Raw genomic sequence first — 19,153 nt, forward strand, 5'->3', positions numbered from 1 at the left:
GCCCCGCGCCGTAAGAGTTGCACCGCGCGTGCGCACGCGGCCCCCCCCCCCGATCCCCCGCGCGCGTGCGCGCACTTCACCTCCCTCGCGCGCCCGTGCGCACTCCACCTCCCTCGCGCGCGCGTGCGCACTTCACCACCCTCGCGCGCGCGTGCGCACTTCCCCTCCCCCGCGCGCGCGTGCGCACTTCCCCCTCCCTCGCGCGCGCATGCGCGCCGGCTCGCGGAACTCCGCGATTTCATCGGGCGCCGTCCGCGCGACGTCATCCCCGCGCGGGGGCCCCGTCCCTCGTGACCCGGGCCGGCCAATCGGGGCCGGGCGGAGGCGCCAAGATGGCGGCGGCGCGCTACCCGGCGGTGGTGGCGTCCCTGAGGGCGGACAGCGCGTCGGCGAGGCGGCGGCGTGTGGAGCGGTGGCAGGAGGCGGCGCGGGCGGCGGGGACGGCGGCGGAGCGGCTGCGGACGCTGACGAAGCTGCAGCGTCCCAAGCTGGTGCTGCCCCCTCAGACGGCCGCCCCGCACGCCGACCGCTGGTTCCAGAGCTTCACCAAGACGGCCTTCCGCGCCGGGCTGCCGCCCGCGCTGCGCGCCCCCGCGCCGCCGCTGGACGCGCTGCGCGCCGCCGCGCGCGACTGCCTGCTGCAGGAGCATGCGCACCTGCGCCGGCCGCGGCGCGCGCCCCCGTGTCCGGGGGATCGGGAGCGCGCCGCCTCGCCCCTGGTGGCCCAGCTGGTGTCGGCGCTGAGCGGCCTGCTCGCCACGCACAACCCGAACCTGGCCCGGGCCGCCGTCGGTGAGGACACCCCCCCCCCCCCGCCCGCCGCGGGCACGCGCACGCGCACGCGCACACTCCCTCACAACCGCCGGGGACGGGCTCGGTCCCCTAACCGCTGAGGGGACCTACAATAACAATAATAATTGGCATTTATTAAGCGCTTACTATGTGCTAAGCGCTGGGGAGGATACCGGGTGATCAGGTTGTCCCACGTGGGGCTCACAGTCTTCATCCCCACTTTACAGATGAGGGAACTGAGGCCCGGAGAAGTGAAGTGACTTGCCCAAGGTCACACAGCAGGCGTGTGGCGGAGGCGGGATTCGAACCCGTGACCTCGGACTCCAAAGCCCGGGCTCTTTCCGCCGAGCCACGCTGCTTCTCTGCTTCTACGAGGTCGGCAGGCCCCGGCTTCACCCCCATTGTACGGATGAGGGGACTGAGGCCCGCGCGGTCCTCATCGGCATGTCGGTATTTGGCTAAGCGCTCACTACGTTCCAAGCGCTGGGGGGGATTCGAGGTCGGCAGGCCCCGGCTTCATCCCCATTGTACGGATGAGGGAACTGAGGCCCGCGCAGTCATCGTGTCGGGATCTGTTTCAGCGCTCACGATGTGCCAAGCACTGTTCTAACTGCTGCGGGGGGGGTACAAGGTCAGCAGGCCCCGGCTTCATCCCCATTGTACGGATGAGGGAACTGAGGCCCACGCAGTCATCATCATGTCGGGATCTGTTTAAGCGCTCACGATGTGCCAAGCACTCTTCTAAGCGCTGGGGCGGCCCACGTGGCTTCATCCCCATTGTTCGGATGAGGGAACTGAGGCCCACGCAGTCGTCATCATCATGTCGGTGTTTGTCTAAGCGCGCACTATGTTCTAAGCGCTGGGAGAGATACAAGGTCGGCAGGCCCCGGCTTCATCCCCATTGTACGGATGAGGGAACTGAGGCCCACACAGTCATCATGTTGGGATCTGTTTAAGCGCTGGGGGAGCCCATGTGGCTTCATCCCCATTGTACGGATGAGGGAACTGAGGCCCACGCAGTCATCGTCATCATGTCGGTATTTGTCTAAGCGCTCCCTATGTTCTAAGCGCTGGGAGAGATACAAGGTCGGCAGGCCCTGGCTTCATCCCCATTGTACGGATGAGGGAACTGAGGCCCACGCAGTCATCGTCATCATGTCGGTATTTGTCTAAGCGCTCCCTATGTTCTAAGCGCTGGGAGAGATACAAGGTCGGCAGGCCCCGGCTTCATCCCCATTGTACGGATGAGGGAACTGAGGCCCGCACAGTCATCATCATCGTGTCGGTATTTGTCTAAGCGCTCACTGCGTTCCAAGCGCTGAGGGGACATACAAGGTCGGCAGGCCCCGGCTTCATCCCCGTTGTACGGATGAGGGAACTGAGGCCCACGCAGTCATCATCATCATGTTGGGGTCTGTTTAAGCGCTCACTATGTGCCAAGCACTGTTCTAAGCGCTGGGGGGGCCCATGTGGCTTCATCCCCATTGTACGGATCAGGGAACTGAGGCCCACGCAGTCATCGTCATCATGTCGGCATTCGCCTAAGCGCTCAGTACGTTCCAAGCGCTGGGGGAGATACAAGTTCGGCAGGCCCCGCCTTCATCCCCATTGTATGGCTGAGGGAACTGAGGCCCACGCAGTCATCATCATCATGTCGGTATTTGTCTAAGCGCTCACTACGTGTCAAGCACTGTCGTAAGCGCTGGAGGGGATACAAGGTCTGCAGGTGGGACTCCCTGGCTTCATCCCCATTGTACAGATGAGGGAACTGAGGCCCGCATAGTCATCATCATCATGTCGGTATTCGCCTAAGCGCTCAGTACGTTCCAAGCGCTGGGGGAGATACAAGGTCGGCAGGCCCCGGCTTCATCCCCATTGTACGGATGAGGGAACTGAGGCCCACACAGTCATCATCATCATGTCGGGGTCTGTCTAAGCGCTCACTATGTGTCAAGCACTGTCGTAAGCACTGGAGGGAATGCAAGGTCAGCAGGTGGGACTCCCTGGCTTCATCCCCATTGTACAGATGAGGGAACTGAGGCCCGTACAGTCATCATCATCGTGTTGGTATTTGCCTAAGCGCTCACTACGTTCCAAGCGCTGGGGGAGATACAAGGTCGGCAGGCCCCGGCTTCATCCCCATTGTACAGATGAGGGAACTGAGGCCCACGGAGTCATCATCATCATGTCGGGATCTGTTTAAGCGCTCACCATGTGCGAAGCACTGTTCTAAGCGCTGGGAGAGATACGAGGTCAGCAGGCCCCGGCCTCATCCCCATTGTACGGATGAGGGAACTGAGGCCCACGTAGTCGTCGTCATCATGTCGGGATCTGTGTAAACGCTCACGATGTGCTAAGCACTGTTCTAAGCGCTGGGGGGGCCCACGTGGCTTCATCCCCATTGTATGGATGAGGGAACTGAGGCCCACGCAGTCATCATCATGTCGGTATTTGGTTAAGCGCTCACTATGTTCCAGGCTCTGGGGGAGATTCAAGGTCGGCAGGCCCCGACTTCATCCCCATTGTACGGATGAGGGAACTGAGGCCCGTACAGTCATCGTCATCGTGTCGGTATTTGTCTAAGCGCTCACTACGTTCCAAGCACTGGGGGAGATTCAGGGTCGGCAGGCCCCGGCTTCATCCCCATTGTACGGATGAGGGAACTGAGGCCCACGCAGTCATCGTGTCGGGATCTGTTTAAGCGCGCACTACGTGCCAAGCACTGTTCTAAGCGCTGGGGGGGCCCCACGTGGCTTCATCCCCATTGTACGGATGAGGGAACTGAGGCCCACGCAGTCATCATCATGTCGGGATCTGTTTAAGGGCGCACTATGTGCCAAGCACTGTTCTAAGCGCTGGGGCGGCCCACGTGGCTTCATCCCCATTGTACGGATGAGGGAACGGAGGCCCACGCAGTCATCGTCATCATGTTGGGATCTGTTTAAGCTCTGGGAGGGCCCACTTGGCTTCATCCCCATTGTACGGATGAGGGAACTGAGGCCCACGCAGTCATCATCATCATCATGTCAGGGTCTGTTTAAGCGCTCACTATGTGCCAAGCACTCTTCTAATTGCTGCGGGGGGATACAAGGTCAGCAGGCCCCGGTTTCATCCCCATTGTACAGATGAGGGAACTGAGGCCCATGCAGTCATCGTCATCATGTCGGGATCTGTTTAAGCGCTCACTATGTGCCAAGCACTCTTCTAAGCGCTGGGGGCGGGGGGGGGGGGGGGGCGGGGGCCCACGTGGCTTCATCCCCATTGTACGGATGTGGGAACTGAGGCCCACACAGTCATCGTCATCATGTCGGGGTCTGTTTAAGCACTCACTGTGTGCGAAGCACTGTTCTAAGCGCTGGGGGGGGGCGCCCACGTGGCTTCATCCCCATTGTACAGATGAGGGAACTGAGGCCTACACAGTCATCATCATCATGTCGGCATTTGTCTAAGTGCTCACTACGTTCCAAGGGCTGGGGGAGATTCAAGGTCGGCAGGCCCCGGCTTCATCCCCATTGTACAGATGAGGGAACTGAGGCCCACGCAGTCATCACCATCATGTCGGTATCTGTTTAAGCGCTCACTCTGTGTGAAGCACTGTTCTAACCGCTGGGGGGATACAGGGTCAGCAGGTGGGACTCCCTGGCTTCATCCCCATTGTACAGATGAGGGAACTGAGGCCCACACAGTCATCATCATCATCATGTCGTATTTGTTTAAGCACTCACTGTGTGTCAAGCACTGTCGTAAGCGCCGGAGGGGATACAAGGTCAGCAGGTGGGACTCCCCGGCTTCATCCCCATTGTACAGATGAGGGAACTGAGGCCCACACAGTCATCATCATCATGTGGGTATCTGTTTAAGCACTCACTATGTGCCAAGCACTGTTCTGAGCACCCGGCGTGGTGGGGGTGGGGGATACAAGGTCAGCAGGTGGGCCCACGTGGCTTCATCCCCATTGTACAGATGAGGGAACTGAGGCCCACACAGTCATCATCATCGTGTCGGGATCTGTTTAAGCGCTCACTATGTGCAAAGCACTGTCCTAAGCGCTGGAGGGGATACAAGGTCAGCCGGTGGGACTCCCCGGCTTCATCCCCATTGTACAGATGAGGGAACTGAGGCCCACCCAGTCATCATCATCTAAGTGCTCACTATGTGCCAAGCACTGTTTTAAGCATTGGGGGAGATACAAGGTCAGCAGGCCTTGGCTTCATCCCCATTGTACAGATGAGGGAACTGAGGCCCACACAGTCATCATCATCATGTTGGTATTTGTTTAAGCGCTCACTATGTGCCAAGCACTGTTCTAAGCACTGCGGGGGGGGAATACAAGGTCAGCAGGTGGGCCCATGTGGCTTCATCCCCATTGTACAGATGAGGGAACTGAGGCCCACACAATCATCATCGTCAGGTTGGTATCTGTTTAAGTGCTCACTATGTGCCAAGCACTGTTCTAAGTGCTGGAGGGGATACAAGGTCAGCAGGTGGGGCTCCCCGGCTTCATCCCCATTGTACAGATGAGGGACCTGAGGCCCAGACATCATCATCATCATGTTGGTATCTAAGCGCTCACTATGTGCGAAGCACTGTTCTAAGTGCTGGGAGGGGATACAGGGTCAGTAGGTGGGGCTCCCCGGCTTCATCCCCACTGTACAGATGAGGGAACTGAGGCCCACACTCATCATCATCATCATCTCGGTATTTGTTTAAGCGCTTACTATGTGCACAGCACTGTTCTAAGCGCTGGGGGGGATATAAGGTCAGCAGGTGGGGCTGCCCGGCTTCATCCCCATTGTACAGATGAGGGAACTGAGGCCCAGACAATCATCATCATGTCGGTATTTGTTTAAGCGCTTACTAGGGACCAAGCACTGTTCTAAGTGCTGGAGGGGGGAATACAAGGTCAGCAGGTGGGCCCACGTGGCTTCATCCCCATTGTACAGGTGAGGGAACTGAGGCCCACGCAGTCTTCATCATGACGGTATCTGTTTAAGCGCTCACCATGTGTGAAGCACTGTTCTAAGCGCTGGGGGGGGGGGATGCAAGGTCATCAGGTTGCCCTGCGTGGCTTCATCCCCATTGTACAGTGATGATGATGATAATGATAATGATGTTGGTATTTGTTCAGTGCTTACTATGTGCCAAGCACTGTTCTAAGCGCTGGGGGGATACAAGGTCATCCAGTGGGGCTCGCAGTCTTCATCCCCATTGTACAGATGAGGGAACTGAGGCCCAGACAGTCATCATCATCATCATCATGTTGGTATTTGTTTAAGCGCCCACTATGTGCAAAACACTGTTCTAAACGCTGGGGGGGATACAAGGTCAGCAGGTGGGGCTCCCTGGCTTCATCCCCATTGTACAGATGAGGGAACTGAGGCCCAGACAGTCGTCATCATCGTGTTGGTATTTGTTTAAGCGCTCACTGTGTGCCAAGCACTGTTCTAAGCGCTGGGGGGATACAAGGTCAGCAGGTGGGCCCACGTGGGGCTCCCCGGCTTCATCCCCATTGTACAGATGAGGGAACTGAGGCCCAGACAATCATCATCATCATGTTGGTATTTGTTTAAGCGCTCACTATGTGCAAAGCACTGTTCTAAGTGCTGGGGGGGATACAAGGTCATTAAGTGGGGCTCACGGCCTTCATCCCCATTGTACAGATGAGGGAACTGAGGCCCAGACAGTCATCATCATGATGTTGGTATTTGTATAAGCGCTTACTAGGGGCCAAGCACTGTTCTAAGCGCCGGGGGGGATACAAGGTCAGCAGGTGGGCCCATGTGGCTTCATCCCCATTGTATAGATGACGTTGATGATGGTGATGGCATTTGTTCAGCGCTTACTATGTGCCAAGCACTGTTCTAAGCCCTGGGGGGCGGGGATACAAGGTCATCAGGTGGGGCTCTCAGTCTTCATCCCCATTGTACAGATGGCAGAACTGAGGCCCCGACAGTCATCATCATCATGTTGGTATTTGTTTAAGGGCTTACTAGGAGCCAAGCACTGTTCTAAGCGCCGGGGGGATACAAGGTCAGCAGGAGAGCCCACTTGGGGCTCCCTGGCTTCACTCCCATTGTACAGATGAGGGAACTGAGGCCCCAACAGTAATCATCATCATCATCATCATCATCATCATCGTGTAGGTATTTGTTTAAGTGCTTACTAGAGGCCAAGCTCTGTTCTAACCGCTGGGGGGGATACCAGGTCAGCAGGTGGGCCCACATGGCTTCATCCCCATTGTACAGATGATGTTGATGATATTGATGGCGTTTGTCCAGTGCTTACGCCAATTGTCAGCTGTGTGACTTTGGGCAAGTCACAACTTCTCTGGGCCTCAGTTACCTCATCTGTAAAATAGGGATTAAAGCTGTGAGCCCCCCCATGGGACAACCTGATCACCTTGTAACCTCCCCAGTGCTTAGAACAGTGCTTTGCGTGTAGTAAGCACTTAATAAGTGCCATCATCATCATCATCAATAATAATAATCATGTTGGTATTTGTTTAGGTGCTTACTATGGGCCAAGCACTGTTCTAAGCGCTGGGGAGATACACGGTCATCAGGTTGTCCCACGTGGGGTTCACAGTCTTCATCCCCATTTTGCAGATTCATTCATTGTCGTATTTATTGACGAGGTAACTGAGGCGCAGATGAGGGAACTGAGGCCCAGAGAATAATAATAATAATGTTGGTATTTGTTTAAGCACTTACTATGGGCCAAGCACTGTGGTAAGCGTTGGGGGAGATACAAGGTCATCAGGTGGGGGCTCACAGTCTTCATCCCCATTTTGCAGATGAGGTCACTGAGGCCCAGAGAGTAATAATAATGGTATTTGTTTAAGCGCTTGCTAGATGCCAAGCACTGTACTAAGCGCTGGGGTGGATACAAGGTCATCAGATTGTCCCACGTGGGGCTCACAGCCTTCATCCCCGTTTTGCAGATGAGGGAACTGAGGCGCAGAGAAGTTTAGTGGCTCGCCCAAGGCCACACAGCTAACAAGTGGCGAAAACGGGATTACAACTCATGACCTCTGACTCCCAAGCCTGGGCTCTTTCAGTCAATCATCAATCAATCAATTGTATTTATTGAGCGCTTACTGTGTGCAGAGCACTGTACTAAGCGCTTGGGAAGTACAAGTTGGCAACGTATAGAGACGGTCCCTACCCAACAGTGGGCTCACAGTCTTTCCACTGAGCCATGCTGCTTCTCAAGTGAAGTGAAGGGACTTCTCCAAAGTCACACAGCTGACCAAAGCGCTTAACAGATACCATTATTACTATTATCCATCCAAACCGCCACCTTGCTGGTTCGGTCTCTCATCCTATCCCGACTGGATTACTGCATCGTCCTCCTTTCAGGTCCCCCAACTTCCTGTCTCTCCCCACTTCAATCCAGACTTCACTCTGCTGCCCGGATTATCTTTCTGCAGAAACGCTCTGGGCATGTTACTCCCCTCCTCAAAAATCTCCAGTGGCTACCAATCAATCTGCGCATCAGGCAGAAACTCCTCACCCTGGGCTTCAAGGCTGTCCATCCCCTTGCCCCCTTCTCTCCTTCTCCAGCCCACCCCGCACCCTCCGCTCCTCTGCTGCTAACCCCCTCACTGTGCCTCATTCTCACCTGTCCCGCTGTCAACCCCCGGCCCACGCCCTCCCCCTGGCCTGGAATGCCCTCCCTCCACACATCCGCCAAGCTCGCTCTCTTCCTCCCTTCAAAGCCCTACTGAGAGCTCACCTCCTCCAGGAGGCCTTCCCAGGCTGAGCTCCCTCCTTCCTCTCCCCATCCCTCCCGCCCTACCTCCTTCCCCTCCCCACAGCGCTTGTATATATTTGTACTGATTTATGACTTTATTTAGTTTACTTGTGCATATTTACAGTTCTATTTATTTTGTTAATGATGCGCATATAGCTATAATTCTATTCTGACGATTTTGACACCAGTCTCCATATTTTGTTTTGCCGTCTGTCTCCCCCTTCTAGACTGTGAGCCCGTTGTTGGGTAGGGACCGTCTCTAGATGTTGCCGACTTTTAGAAGCAGCGTGCCCTACTGCGTAGATCGTGGGGCTGGGAGCCACAAGCTCCTGGGTTCTAATCCCAGCTCCACCACTTGTCTGCTGTGTGACCTTGGGCAACTCACTTCACTGTCTGTGCTTCAGTCACCTCATCTTTAAAGTGGAGATTGAGGCTGTTCGCCCACCTGGGACATGGACTGTGTCCAATCTGATTAGCTTTGTATCCACCCCAGTGCTTAGTACAGTTCCTGGCACTTAGTAAGCGCATAAAGAATATCATAAAAAAAAAAATTGAGCACTTGCCGTGCGCAGACTACCATGCTAAGCCCTTGGGAGAGTACAATACTGACACAAACTCTGCTGCTAAGGAGATTGCAGTGTAGTAGAGAATTTTACAATTTGCTGTTCACGGTGTCTTGTGGCATTTTCATTTCTTTCGTACAGTGTCCCTTCATTCTTGAAGCCTCTGGTTTGTGTTATCTTTTTTCTAATTGCATACCAGGCTAATCTGCTTTTGCGGTTGTACCATATAATTTGGAGGGAAGACCATAAGCAGGGTGGGTTATTCATTCATTCAATCAGTCGTATTTATTGAGCACTTACTGTGTGCAGAGCACTGTACTAAGCGCTTGAGAAGTACAAGTTGGCAACACATAGAGACGGTCCCTACCCAACAACGGGCTCACAGTTTAGAAGGGATTAGAAGATACATTTTAAAGACAGTGAAGAAGGTTATAGGGAGAGAGCAGTGCTCTGCACACAGTAAGCACTCAATAAATACGATTGATTGATTGATTGAGAGACCTCGGAGAAAGATCTGAAAGAGAAGTTGAAGCTGGGTGACCAGGATGGGGGGTTATGTCATTCAAGCCTTCCTGGCTAAAAAACTGATAGATAGTTGCTCTTTAGAGTACAACTCTTCTGCCTTAAAGTGTTTAATAACGATGGTATTTGTTAAGCGCTTACTATGTGCCAAGCACCGTACTACGTTTTTGCCCTGTTAAGCAATATTAAAAGTTTGAACTGAGAACTTATTTATTTTTGATGTAGATTTTCAACAACCGGTACATTTCTATTGGCTGCGTGGTGAGGAAGTTATTCCTCGAGGCCATCGACGAGGTAGAATTGATGCGCTGAGGTATCAGATAGATGACAGGCCACACAGTCAGATCCGCCTGCCCAAGCAGCTTCCACAGGTAAGAATTCTTTTCAATAAAGACCTCCTTTAGGTGGGCTCCGTTTTAATCATGAAAGCAAAAGATCTGCCTTTTGCCCAGGGCGGTTAGAAAATGATGCTAGTTTGGCAAAGCTTTGGGTGAAAGACATGAAGACACGAGAAACAGCATGGCATAGTGGATAGAGCACGGCGGGCCTGGGTGTCAGAGAGTTATGGTCCTACTTCCATCTCTGCCACTTGTCAGCTGTGTGACGCTGGGCAAGTCACTTGACTTCTCTGGGCCTCAGTTCCCTCATCTGTAAAATGGGGATTGAGACAGTGAGCCCCATGTGGGATCGGGTCCGTGTCTAACCTCCTTCCCCTCCCCACAGCACCTGCATATACGTATATATGTTTGTACGTATTTATTACTCTATTTTATTTGTACATATTCTATTTTATTTTGTTGATATGTTTTGTTGTCTGTCCCCCCCCTTCTAGACTGTGAGCCCGCTGTTGGGTAGGGACCGTCTCTAGATGTTGCCAACTTGTACTTCCCAAGCGCTTAGTACAGTGCTCTGCACACAGCAGGCGCTCAATAAATACGATTGAATGAAGGAATGAACCCAATTTGCCTATATCTACCCCGGCACTTAGTACGATGCCTGGCACGTAGTAAGCGCTTACATGCCATAATTATTATTATTATTAGTCTCAGTACCCATTTTGGTACTGACTGAGTTGTAACTTTGCTATCACAGGTAGGCACCCCATAAAGGCTCCTTGTTCATTCCCGTGGCCCTTCGGGCCTCTTAAAGCAGCTTTCCAGGACACTGCTCAACTGTTGTGGCCCTCGCTTTGTCTTGCGGATTTTCAGGTCGTTCGGTCAGGGACTGAGTCACCTCCCTTGGTCTTACTGGTATTACTCTATTTATTTATTTATTACTCTATTTATTTATTACTCTATTTTACTTGTACATTTCTATCCTATTTATTTTATTTTGTTGGTATGTTTGGTTCTGTTCTCTGTCTCCCCCTTTTAGACTGTGAGCCCACTGTTGGGTAGGGACTGTCTCTACGTGTTGCCAATTTGTACTTCCCAAGCGCTTAGTACAGTGCTCTGCACATAGTAAGCGCTCAATAAATACGATTGATTGATTGATTGATTGGTCTTCTGTCAGCTGCTTCCCCGTGGGCCTCCATTATACCCAGCCCCACGACTCCAAAGAGCAGCCCCACCCCAGGGCATGGGTGAGGCCTTCCCAGTGGAGGCCAGAAATCCTAGAATCTTAATAATAATAATGATGGCATTTATTAAGCACTTACTATGTGCAAAGCCCTGTTCTAAGCGCCGGGGAGGTTACAAGGTTGTCCCACGGGGGGCTCACAGTCTTCATCCCCATTTTACAGGTGAGGTAACTGAGGCACAGAGAAGTTAAGGGGCTTGCCCAAAGTCACACAGCTGACAGTTGGCAGAGGCGGGATTTGAACCCGTGACCTCTGACTCCAAAGCCCATGCTCTTTCCACTGAGCCACGCTGCTTCTCCTTCTCACCTGGCTTCTTCAGCTCATCCACTCGAGCTTCTTTGCTGCTTGCTTCCAGCTCCAGGAAGCTTCCATTTCCGTGAGCCCACTGTTGGGTAGGGACTGTCTCTACATGTTGCCATCTTGTACTTCCCAAGCGCTTAGTACAGTGCTCTGCACACAGTAAGCGCTCAATAAATACGATTGATTGATTCCCTGGCCCACCGAGGCAGGCAGTTTGTCCTTCTGCTCGCCTCTCGAGATCTGCAGGCGCTTTCCCACTCTGGACAGGTGCTACGGCTCTGGAAGTTTGAAGACGTAGTTTCTGATCCCCGGCTCCGCCATACGTCTGCTCTGGGATCTTGGGCAAGTCACTTCACTTCTCCGTGCCTCAGTTATATCATCTGTAAAATGGGGATTAAGACTGTGAGCCCCATGTAGGGCAAGGGCTGTGTCTGCCCCGATTACCTTGTATCCACCCCAGCACTGAGGACAGTGCTTGGCGCATAGTAATCGCTTCGCAAATACTGCAATTATTATGATCATTATTGTTGTTGTTAGTTGTTATTAATTGCTTCCCCGCTCCGTGCCTTGCCCAGTCTCTGAGACTTAGCTGATGTTTGATCTGGAACTCAGCAGGCTAAGCCCTCAGTATAGTGTTCTGCACAAAGTAAGTGCTCAATAAATAGCATTCATTGATTGATTTCCCGTAGAGACCCGCATTCTTACACTTGAACCGACTTGAGTCCCAGTGCCCCTCAGCAAGGTGGCAGGTTGGACTGGTAGTGTCTGGGTGAGGTTGGCTGGCCCTGGGTAAGAGCATGGCACAGGCCTGGGCGCCAAGAGGTCACGGGTTCTGATCCTGGCTCTGCCGTGTGACCTTAGGCAAGTCACTTCACTTCTCTGGGCCTCGGTTACCTCGCCGGTAAAATGGGGATTGAGAATGGGAGCTCCACGTAGGACAGGGCCTGTGTCCAACCCGCTTTGCTTATATCCACCCCAGTGCATAGTACAGAGCCCGGTACATCGTAAGTGCTTAAATGCTGTTTATTATTATTACTATTATTGTTATTATCATCCAAGAGCCGCCACCCCCACCCCTGGCTGGGTGCCTAGGGGTAGGCGCTCATTGTGGGCGGTGAATGTGTCTGTGTATCGTTGTATTATACTCTCCCAAGCACTTCGTACAGTGCTCTGCGCCCAGAAAGTGCTCCGTAAATATGATTGAATGACTGATTATCACCAGAACTGGGCCGTGGCCTGCCCTGACCTCACCCCCAGCCCATCACCAACCGTTCTGACCTGGCATACATTTTCAGCAGTTCGGCAAAGACCTCCTTGCAGTCCACGTTGCCTTGACTTACACTGTGGAGTCGTCTCAAACCCGTGGCGACGCCAAGGACACATCTCTCCCAGAACGCCCCACCTCCATCTGCAATCGCTCTGGTAGCGTGTTCCTAGAGTTTTCTTGGTAAAAATGCAGAAGTGCTTTACCCGTGCCGCCTTCTGTGCAGAAAATTTGAGTCTCCTCCCTTGACTTTCTTCCGTGCCACTGCTGCCCGGCGCAGGTGAGTTTTGACCTGTAGCAGATTGCCTGCCACTCGCTAGCCACTGGCCCGGCTAGGAATGGACTGGGAAGGCCTCTGCTTGACTCTCCCTCCCATAGCTTAGACTGGAAGAATACTGGAAATTCGCCTGGTGTGGTCCGGAGAGGATAGCTGTTTGTTAGTGAGCACTTTTGCAGGTCACGGAGGTGGTATTTAGAAAGCTGAAGGCGCACCTTTCTGAAAGATAATACGGTCGACTGAAGGGATTCCAACAGTCCAAGCGGATGGTCTTTGGAGTTGCGTGGAACCCTCTGCAACAACTGGAGAGAATGGAATTCCCCGTCACAGCTCTTTCCGAGAACAGTGTAGGAGTTCCCGAACAAAAGAATATATCCCTTAATGTTTCTAATCAGTCACCCTTAAGAGGAACACTTTTTGATTGACTTTTCCTGCCTCATTTGAAGAGAATGGCCCACTTTGTTCATCTGGGGGGGGGAAATGCATTCATTAGTTGCATAATTTTGGGGGCGGGCTGCGGTCATCATCATCGCGATTGGTCATCATCGCAATTGGCCGCGTTCGTCGAGTGTCCGCTGTATGCAGGCGCTCTACTGAATGCTTGGAAGCATTCAGCAAGAATAAAAGACGCGGTCCTAGGCTGCAGAGTTCTGTGAACCACTGGAGCGATGTTGTGTACGTTTACTTAGCACATCTATCATTTTTTCCAAGTACCAAATTCACTCATTTTAGAAAATGGGAGGAAAAAAAAATGCATGCTAGAATGAATAATATTATGGAATATCTTCTGCCACTCTGAATTTCACGATGCCCTTTTTCTTCCTGAAGTTTGTCGCCCTGGATGATCCAGTTCCCGAAGAAATTCCTGTTATAAATTGTAGCCCAGACAAGCTTCCGATGTTTAAACGACAGTATGAAAACAGGATATTTATTGGTAAGTTAGAGGTTAGTTGTACGTATAAATTTCTTACCTGAAGTCAAATGTTTAGAATGTCTTACATTCATTGTAGTAGAAGTTTAATCATTGATATCTACGAGGAAAAGCGCTGATGTGTTGTGATTTATTTGAATCTTTCCTTCAATTCAGGGACAAAACTAGCCGATCCATGCTGTTATGGTCATACCCAGTTTCATCTATTACCTGACAGTATGAAGAGGTCTAGACTTGTGAAAGAAAATCGCGCGGATCAGATTGAAGTTGGTTACCGAGCTAACGCCATTGCGAGTCTTTTTGCTTGGACTGGAGCACAAGCCATGTATCAAGGTGACTTTGATTTTTAATTCCTATTATCGTTCATCTGTAAACTTCAAGCTAGGCTTGGCCCTGCAAGGAGTTTTAAAAACTGCTAATTATTTTTTGGCAGATACTAGTAGTAGGGGTAGACTCAGTTCTGCCATCGTGCATTTGTTCATTCTATATTTTAGCTCAGTTACCATTAGGGAATTGGGAAAGCTCCTGACAACACAAGGGTGTTTGGGCTGCACTTGCCATGTAATCAGAAAAAAACCAAACAGCACATGTGTGCAATGTCAGAACAGGTGACTAGTTCGGTGCTTAGAGCAGCCCACTCTTTTGGCTCTCCCTTTGTTAGAGAGAACTTAAATCGATGAGAGTGGCATTCGGCGGGACCTTGTTTCATTTTCCTCATCTCTGTTTATTGTGTCTTCCTGAAGAATGCCTGGGGTGTGAGAGCTATTGGCATGTGAAAGTCAAATTTCAGTGAAATGAACCATACCAAAAATGAGAATTAGAAGGGGAAAAAATGCTATGAGGCTCAGGCCCTCAACAGAACAAACCAGACTGATTGACACAGAATCTAGTGGGATGAAACTCCGTTACAGCAGAATTCAGGGGGATTTCCAGGTAATGCCATTATAGCGCAAATAGATTTTGGTGAAATTACTCTCAAATACCTGTTAGACCAATCTTTTCCCCACCACCAACTCCAACCGTAGAAATCATTTCAATTGAAGCTTGTCTCTGGCCTCCCTCTCTGCCCACAAAAATCGAGAGCGTTTTGGAGACTGGCTAGAATAGTCGGTTGGCCACAGAGCCTCGTTGGTCAAAATCAGTCATTTTCCTCCACTGGCCCTCACGTAACCAATTGGGGTGGTTTGTCGCCATGTGTTAGCATGTTTCCCGCACGGCACACGTCCGTGGGGCCACAGGCAGCTGTCACACAGCCCTGAGTTCCACATTTTGTAGGTTGCCGCCATAAAAGCTTTTAGGTTACCGCCCTGAGTTCTGTTAGATGCCATCTTAATATGTGTTTCCTTGGAAAATTGAATTTCTTGTCATTGTTTTTAACTGCATTCCATTTTTCACTCAGTAGGAATAATGACTACTGTACCTTAGCCTCCTCTGACCGTTTTAGTTGCTCTCTTTCGGTATTTCTTTTCCTGACCGAACTCTAAACGAAGTGTACCTTTCCCCTACAGGATTCTGGAGCGAAGCAGATGTTACCCGTCCCTTTGTCTCCCAGGGTGTGGTCACCGATGGAAAATATTTCTCCTTTTTTTGTTATCAGTTGAATACTTTGGCCCTGACCGTTCAGGCTGATCGGAATAACCCCCGTAAAAATATCTGTTGGGGTACGAAAAGCATGCCCCTCTATGACACAATTGAAAATGGTGAGGTGAAAGGCTTTAATGATGAAGTTCTGCTTCAGATGATTCAGTTTTTACTAAATAGGCCGGAAGAAAACGAATCAGAAGTACTGAAAACATAAGAAATATTTGAGATGAGCAAATGTCTGGTAAAAGTTTAGACGTAATTGAAGGTATAATCAAAGCTGTAAAAGTTATAGTACCTGTATTATTGCCTGTATTAAATTTTGAAAATAACATCCGTGTTCCATGTCACTTATTTTACTGCAGTGATTTCAGTAGCTGTATTCAAATCAATCAGTGGTATTTATTGAGTGCTTACTTTATGCAGAGCCCTGTACTAAACGCTTGGGAGAGAGTTCAGTACAACCTGAGTTGGTTGGCACATTCCCTGCCCACTACAAGTCTACAGTCTTGAGAAGACAGGCATTATTGTAAATAAATAATTTTCAGATATGTGCATAAGTGCTTTCTGCATCAACCTGACTTGCTCCCTTTATTCATCCCACAGTCCGGCCCCAAAACCCTTTTGTGCATGTCTGTAATTTGTTGATTTATATTAATGCCTTTCTTCCCCCTTCTAGACTGCAAGCCCGATGAGGGCAGGGAATGGGTCTGTTGATGTATTGCACTCTCCCAGCTGCTTAGTACAGTGCTCTGCACACAGTAAGCGCTCAGCAAATACAATCGTATAAAGAAATTTGTGTATTTACTTTTCTGGGTAAAAACAGTCCACAGTGGCATTCATTGAGCTCTTAATGTACTAAGCACTTGGGGAAAGTGCAAAACACTAGAATTGGTAGACCCGGGCCCTACCAACAAAGAGTTTAAAATCTGGGGAGATGACGGACATTAAAATAAATTACAGATCAATCGTATTTATTGAGTGTTTACTGTGTGCAGAGCACTGTACTAAGTGGTTTAGAGAGTACATATAACAGAGTTGAGAGGCAGGTTCCCTGCTGCCCAAAAGCTTACAGTCTAGAAGGGTAGACAGCCATTAATATAAATAAATTATGGATAAGTACACAAGTGCTGTGGGGCTGAGGGGGAGGTGAATAATAGGTGTAAATTAAAGTGCAAGAGTGATAGACTGTGAGCCCACTGTTGGGTAGGGACTGTCTCTGTATGTTGCCAATTTGTACTTCCCAACCGCTTAGTACAGTGCTCTGCACATAGTAAGCACTCAATAAATACGATTGATGATGATGATATAGAAAAGAGTGGGAGGAAAGGAAATGAGGGCCTAGTTGGGGAAGACCTTTTGAAGATGTGCCTTCAATAGGCTTTGGAAGTGGGGAGAGAAATTCTCTGTCGGATGTGAAGAGGGAGGGCGATCCCTCTTAGCGAAGCAGCGTGGCTCAGTGGAAAGAGCCCGGGCTTGGGAGTCAGAGGACGTGGGTTCTAATCCCGGCTCCGCCACTCGTCAGCTGTGTGACTCTGGTCAAGTCACTTCACTTCTCTGTGCCATGGTGACCTCACCTGGAAAATGGGGATTAAGACTGTGAGCCTCACGTGGGACAACCTGCTTACCTTGTATCTCCTCTAGCGCTTAGAACAGTGCTTGGCACATAGTAAGCACCTAATACCATCATCATCATCATCCAGGCCAGAGGCAGAATGTGGGTGAGAGGTCAGCGGCGAGATAGACGAGATTGAGGGGCAGTGAGAAGGTTAGCATTAGAGGACCAAAGTATGCAGGCTGGATGGGTTGTAATAGGAGAGTAGCAACGTGAGGTAGGAGGGGGCAAGGAGATTGAATAGTTTAAAGGCGTCGGTAAGTAGTTTAATTCATTCATTCAATCGCATTTATTGAGCGCTTACTGTGTGCAGCGCTTGGGAAGTACAAGTTGGCAACATGCAGAGACGATCCCTACCCAACAACGGGCTCACAAGTTTCTGTTTGACGCCGAGGTGGATGGGCAACCACTGGAGATTCTTGAGTGAAGAAGCATTTGCCTGAACGTTTTTGTAGGAAAATGATCTGGGCAGCAGATTGCAGTTTGGACTGGAGTGGGGAGAGACAGGAGGCAGGAAGGTCAGCAAGGAGGCTGATACAACAATCAAGGTCGGTTATCAAAAGTGCATGGATTAACGTGGTAGCAGTTTGGATGGAAAGGAAAGGGTGGTTTTTAGCGATGTTTTGAAGGTTGAACTGACAGGATTTAGTGACAAGCTTTAATACGTGGGTTGAATGAGAGATGAGTCCTTCCTCTCCTCTCCATTCCCCCAGCCCTACCTCCTTTCCCTCCCCACAGCACCTGTATATATGTTTGTACAGATTTATTTATTTATTTTACTTGTACATATTTACTGTTCTATTTATTTTGTTAATGATGTGCATTTAGCTTTAATTCTATTTGTTCTGACAACTTGACACCTGTCCACATGTTTTGTTCTGTTGTCTGTCTCCCCCTTCTAGACTGTGAGCCCGTTGTTGGGTAGGGACCATCTCTATATGTTGCAAACTTGGACTTCCCAAGCGCTTAGTATAGTGCTCTGCACACAGTAAGCGCTCAATAAATATGAATGAATGAATGAGTCAAGGATAACGCCTGGCTTGTGAGAGAGGAAGGATGGTGGTGCTTATTCTACTGACAGGTAAGTCTTGGGGAGGACAGGGTTTAGTTGGGAATATGAGAAGTCTTTTTTTTATGTTCACATTAACTTTGAGGATGAACAAGAGGTGGATGAGGTCAGCCTGACATCTGGATTTCCACCAGCAGAAGTGAATCAATCAATCAATCATATTTATTGAGCGCTTACTGTGTGCAGAGCACTGTACTAAGGGCTTGGGAAGTACAAGTTGGCAACATATAGAGACAGTCGCTACCCAACAGTGGGCTCACAGTCTAAAAGGAGGAATTAGAGATGTCCTGAAGGCTGGAGGGAAAATGAGAGCACAGAGGGAGAGAGGTCAGGGCCGGAGATGCAGATTTGGGAATCATCCGCCTAGAGATGGTATCTGAAGCTATGGGAGTGAATGAGTTTTCCACGGGAGCGAATGTAGATGGAGAATAGAAGGGGACCCAGAACTGAACCCCGAGGGACTCCCACAGTTGGGTGGGAGGCAGAGGAGGGAGAGAGGCCCACAAAAATAGGATGAGCAGCCAGAGAGTTTGGAGGAGAACCAGGAGGGTAAAGTGTCAGTGAAGCCAAGGTTGGATAATGTTTCCAGGAGAAGGGGGTGGTCCACCGTGTCGAAGGCAGCTGAGAGGTTAGGAGTGATTTGGATGGAGTAGTGGCTGTTGAATTTGGCAAGAAGGAGATCATTTCTGACCTTTGAGAAGGCAGATTCTGGGGAGTGAAGGAATCGGAAACCAGATTGGAGAGGTCAAGGAGAGAATCGGAGAAGAGGGGAATTTGAGAGCGCGGGTGTAGACAGCTCACTCGAGTTTGGAGAGGGATGGTAGGAGGACATGGGGCGAAAGCTGGAGGGAGCCGTGGGGTCAAAGGAGGGTTTTTTGGGAAGGGCAGATGTGGGCATGTTTGAAAGC

At 50.8% G+C, this 19,153-nt stretch overlaps 1 protein-coding gene across 1 annotated transcript; it reads left to right on the forward strand.

Annotated features, from left to right (window-relative positions):
- Positions 1–317: 317 nt before the first annotated feature.
- Positions 318–15,893, forward strand: MRPS30 (mitochondrial ribosomal protein S30). Its single transcript, XM_038744385.1, has 5 exons — positions 318–792; positions 9,855–10,000; positions 13,878–13,983; positions 14,137–14,313; positions 15,489–15,893. Exons 1-5 carry the CDS (start codon positions 333–335, stop codon positions 15,776–15,778), a joined length of 1,179 nt encoding a protein of 392 aa, XP_038600313.1. The 5' UTR covers positions 318–332; the 3' UTR covers positions 15,779–15,893.
- The last annotated feature ends 3,260 nt before the right edge of the window (positions 15,894–19,153 follow it).

The sequence above is a fragment of the Tachyglossus aculeatus genome, chromosome 3 (assembly GCF_015852505.1).
Source record: "Tachyglossus aculeatus isolate mTacAcu1 chromosome 3, mTacAcu1.pri, whole genome shotgun sequence".
In the NCBI taxonomy this organism is placed as follows: domain Eukaryota; kingdom Metazoa; phylum Chordata; class Mammalia; order Monotremata; family Tachyglossidae; genus Tachyglossus; species Tachyglossus aculeatus.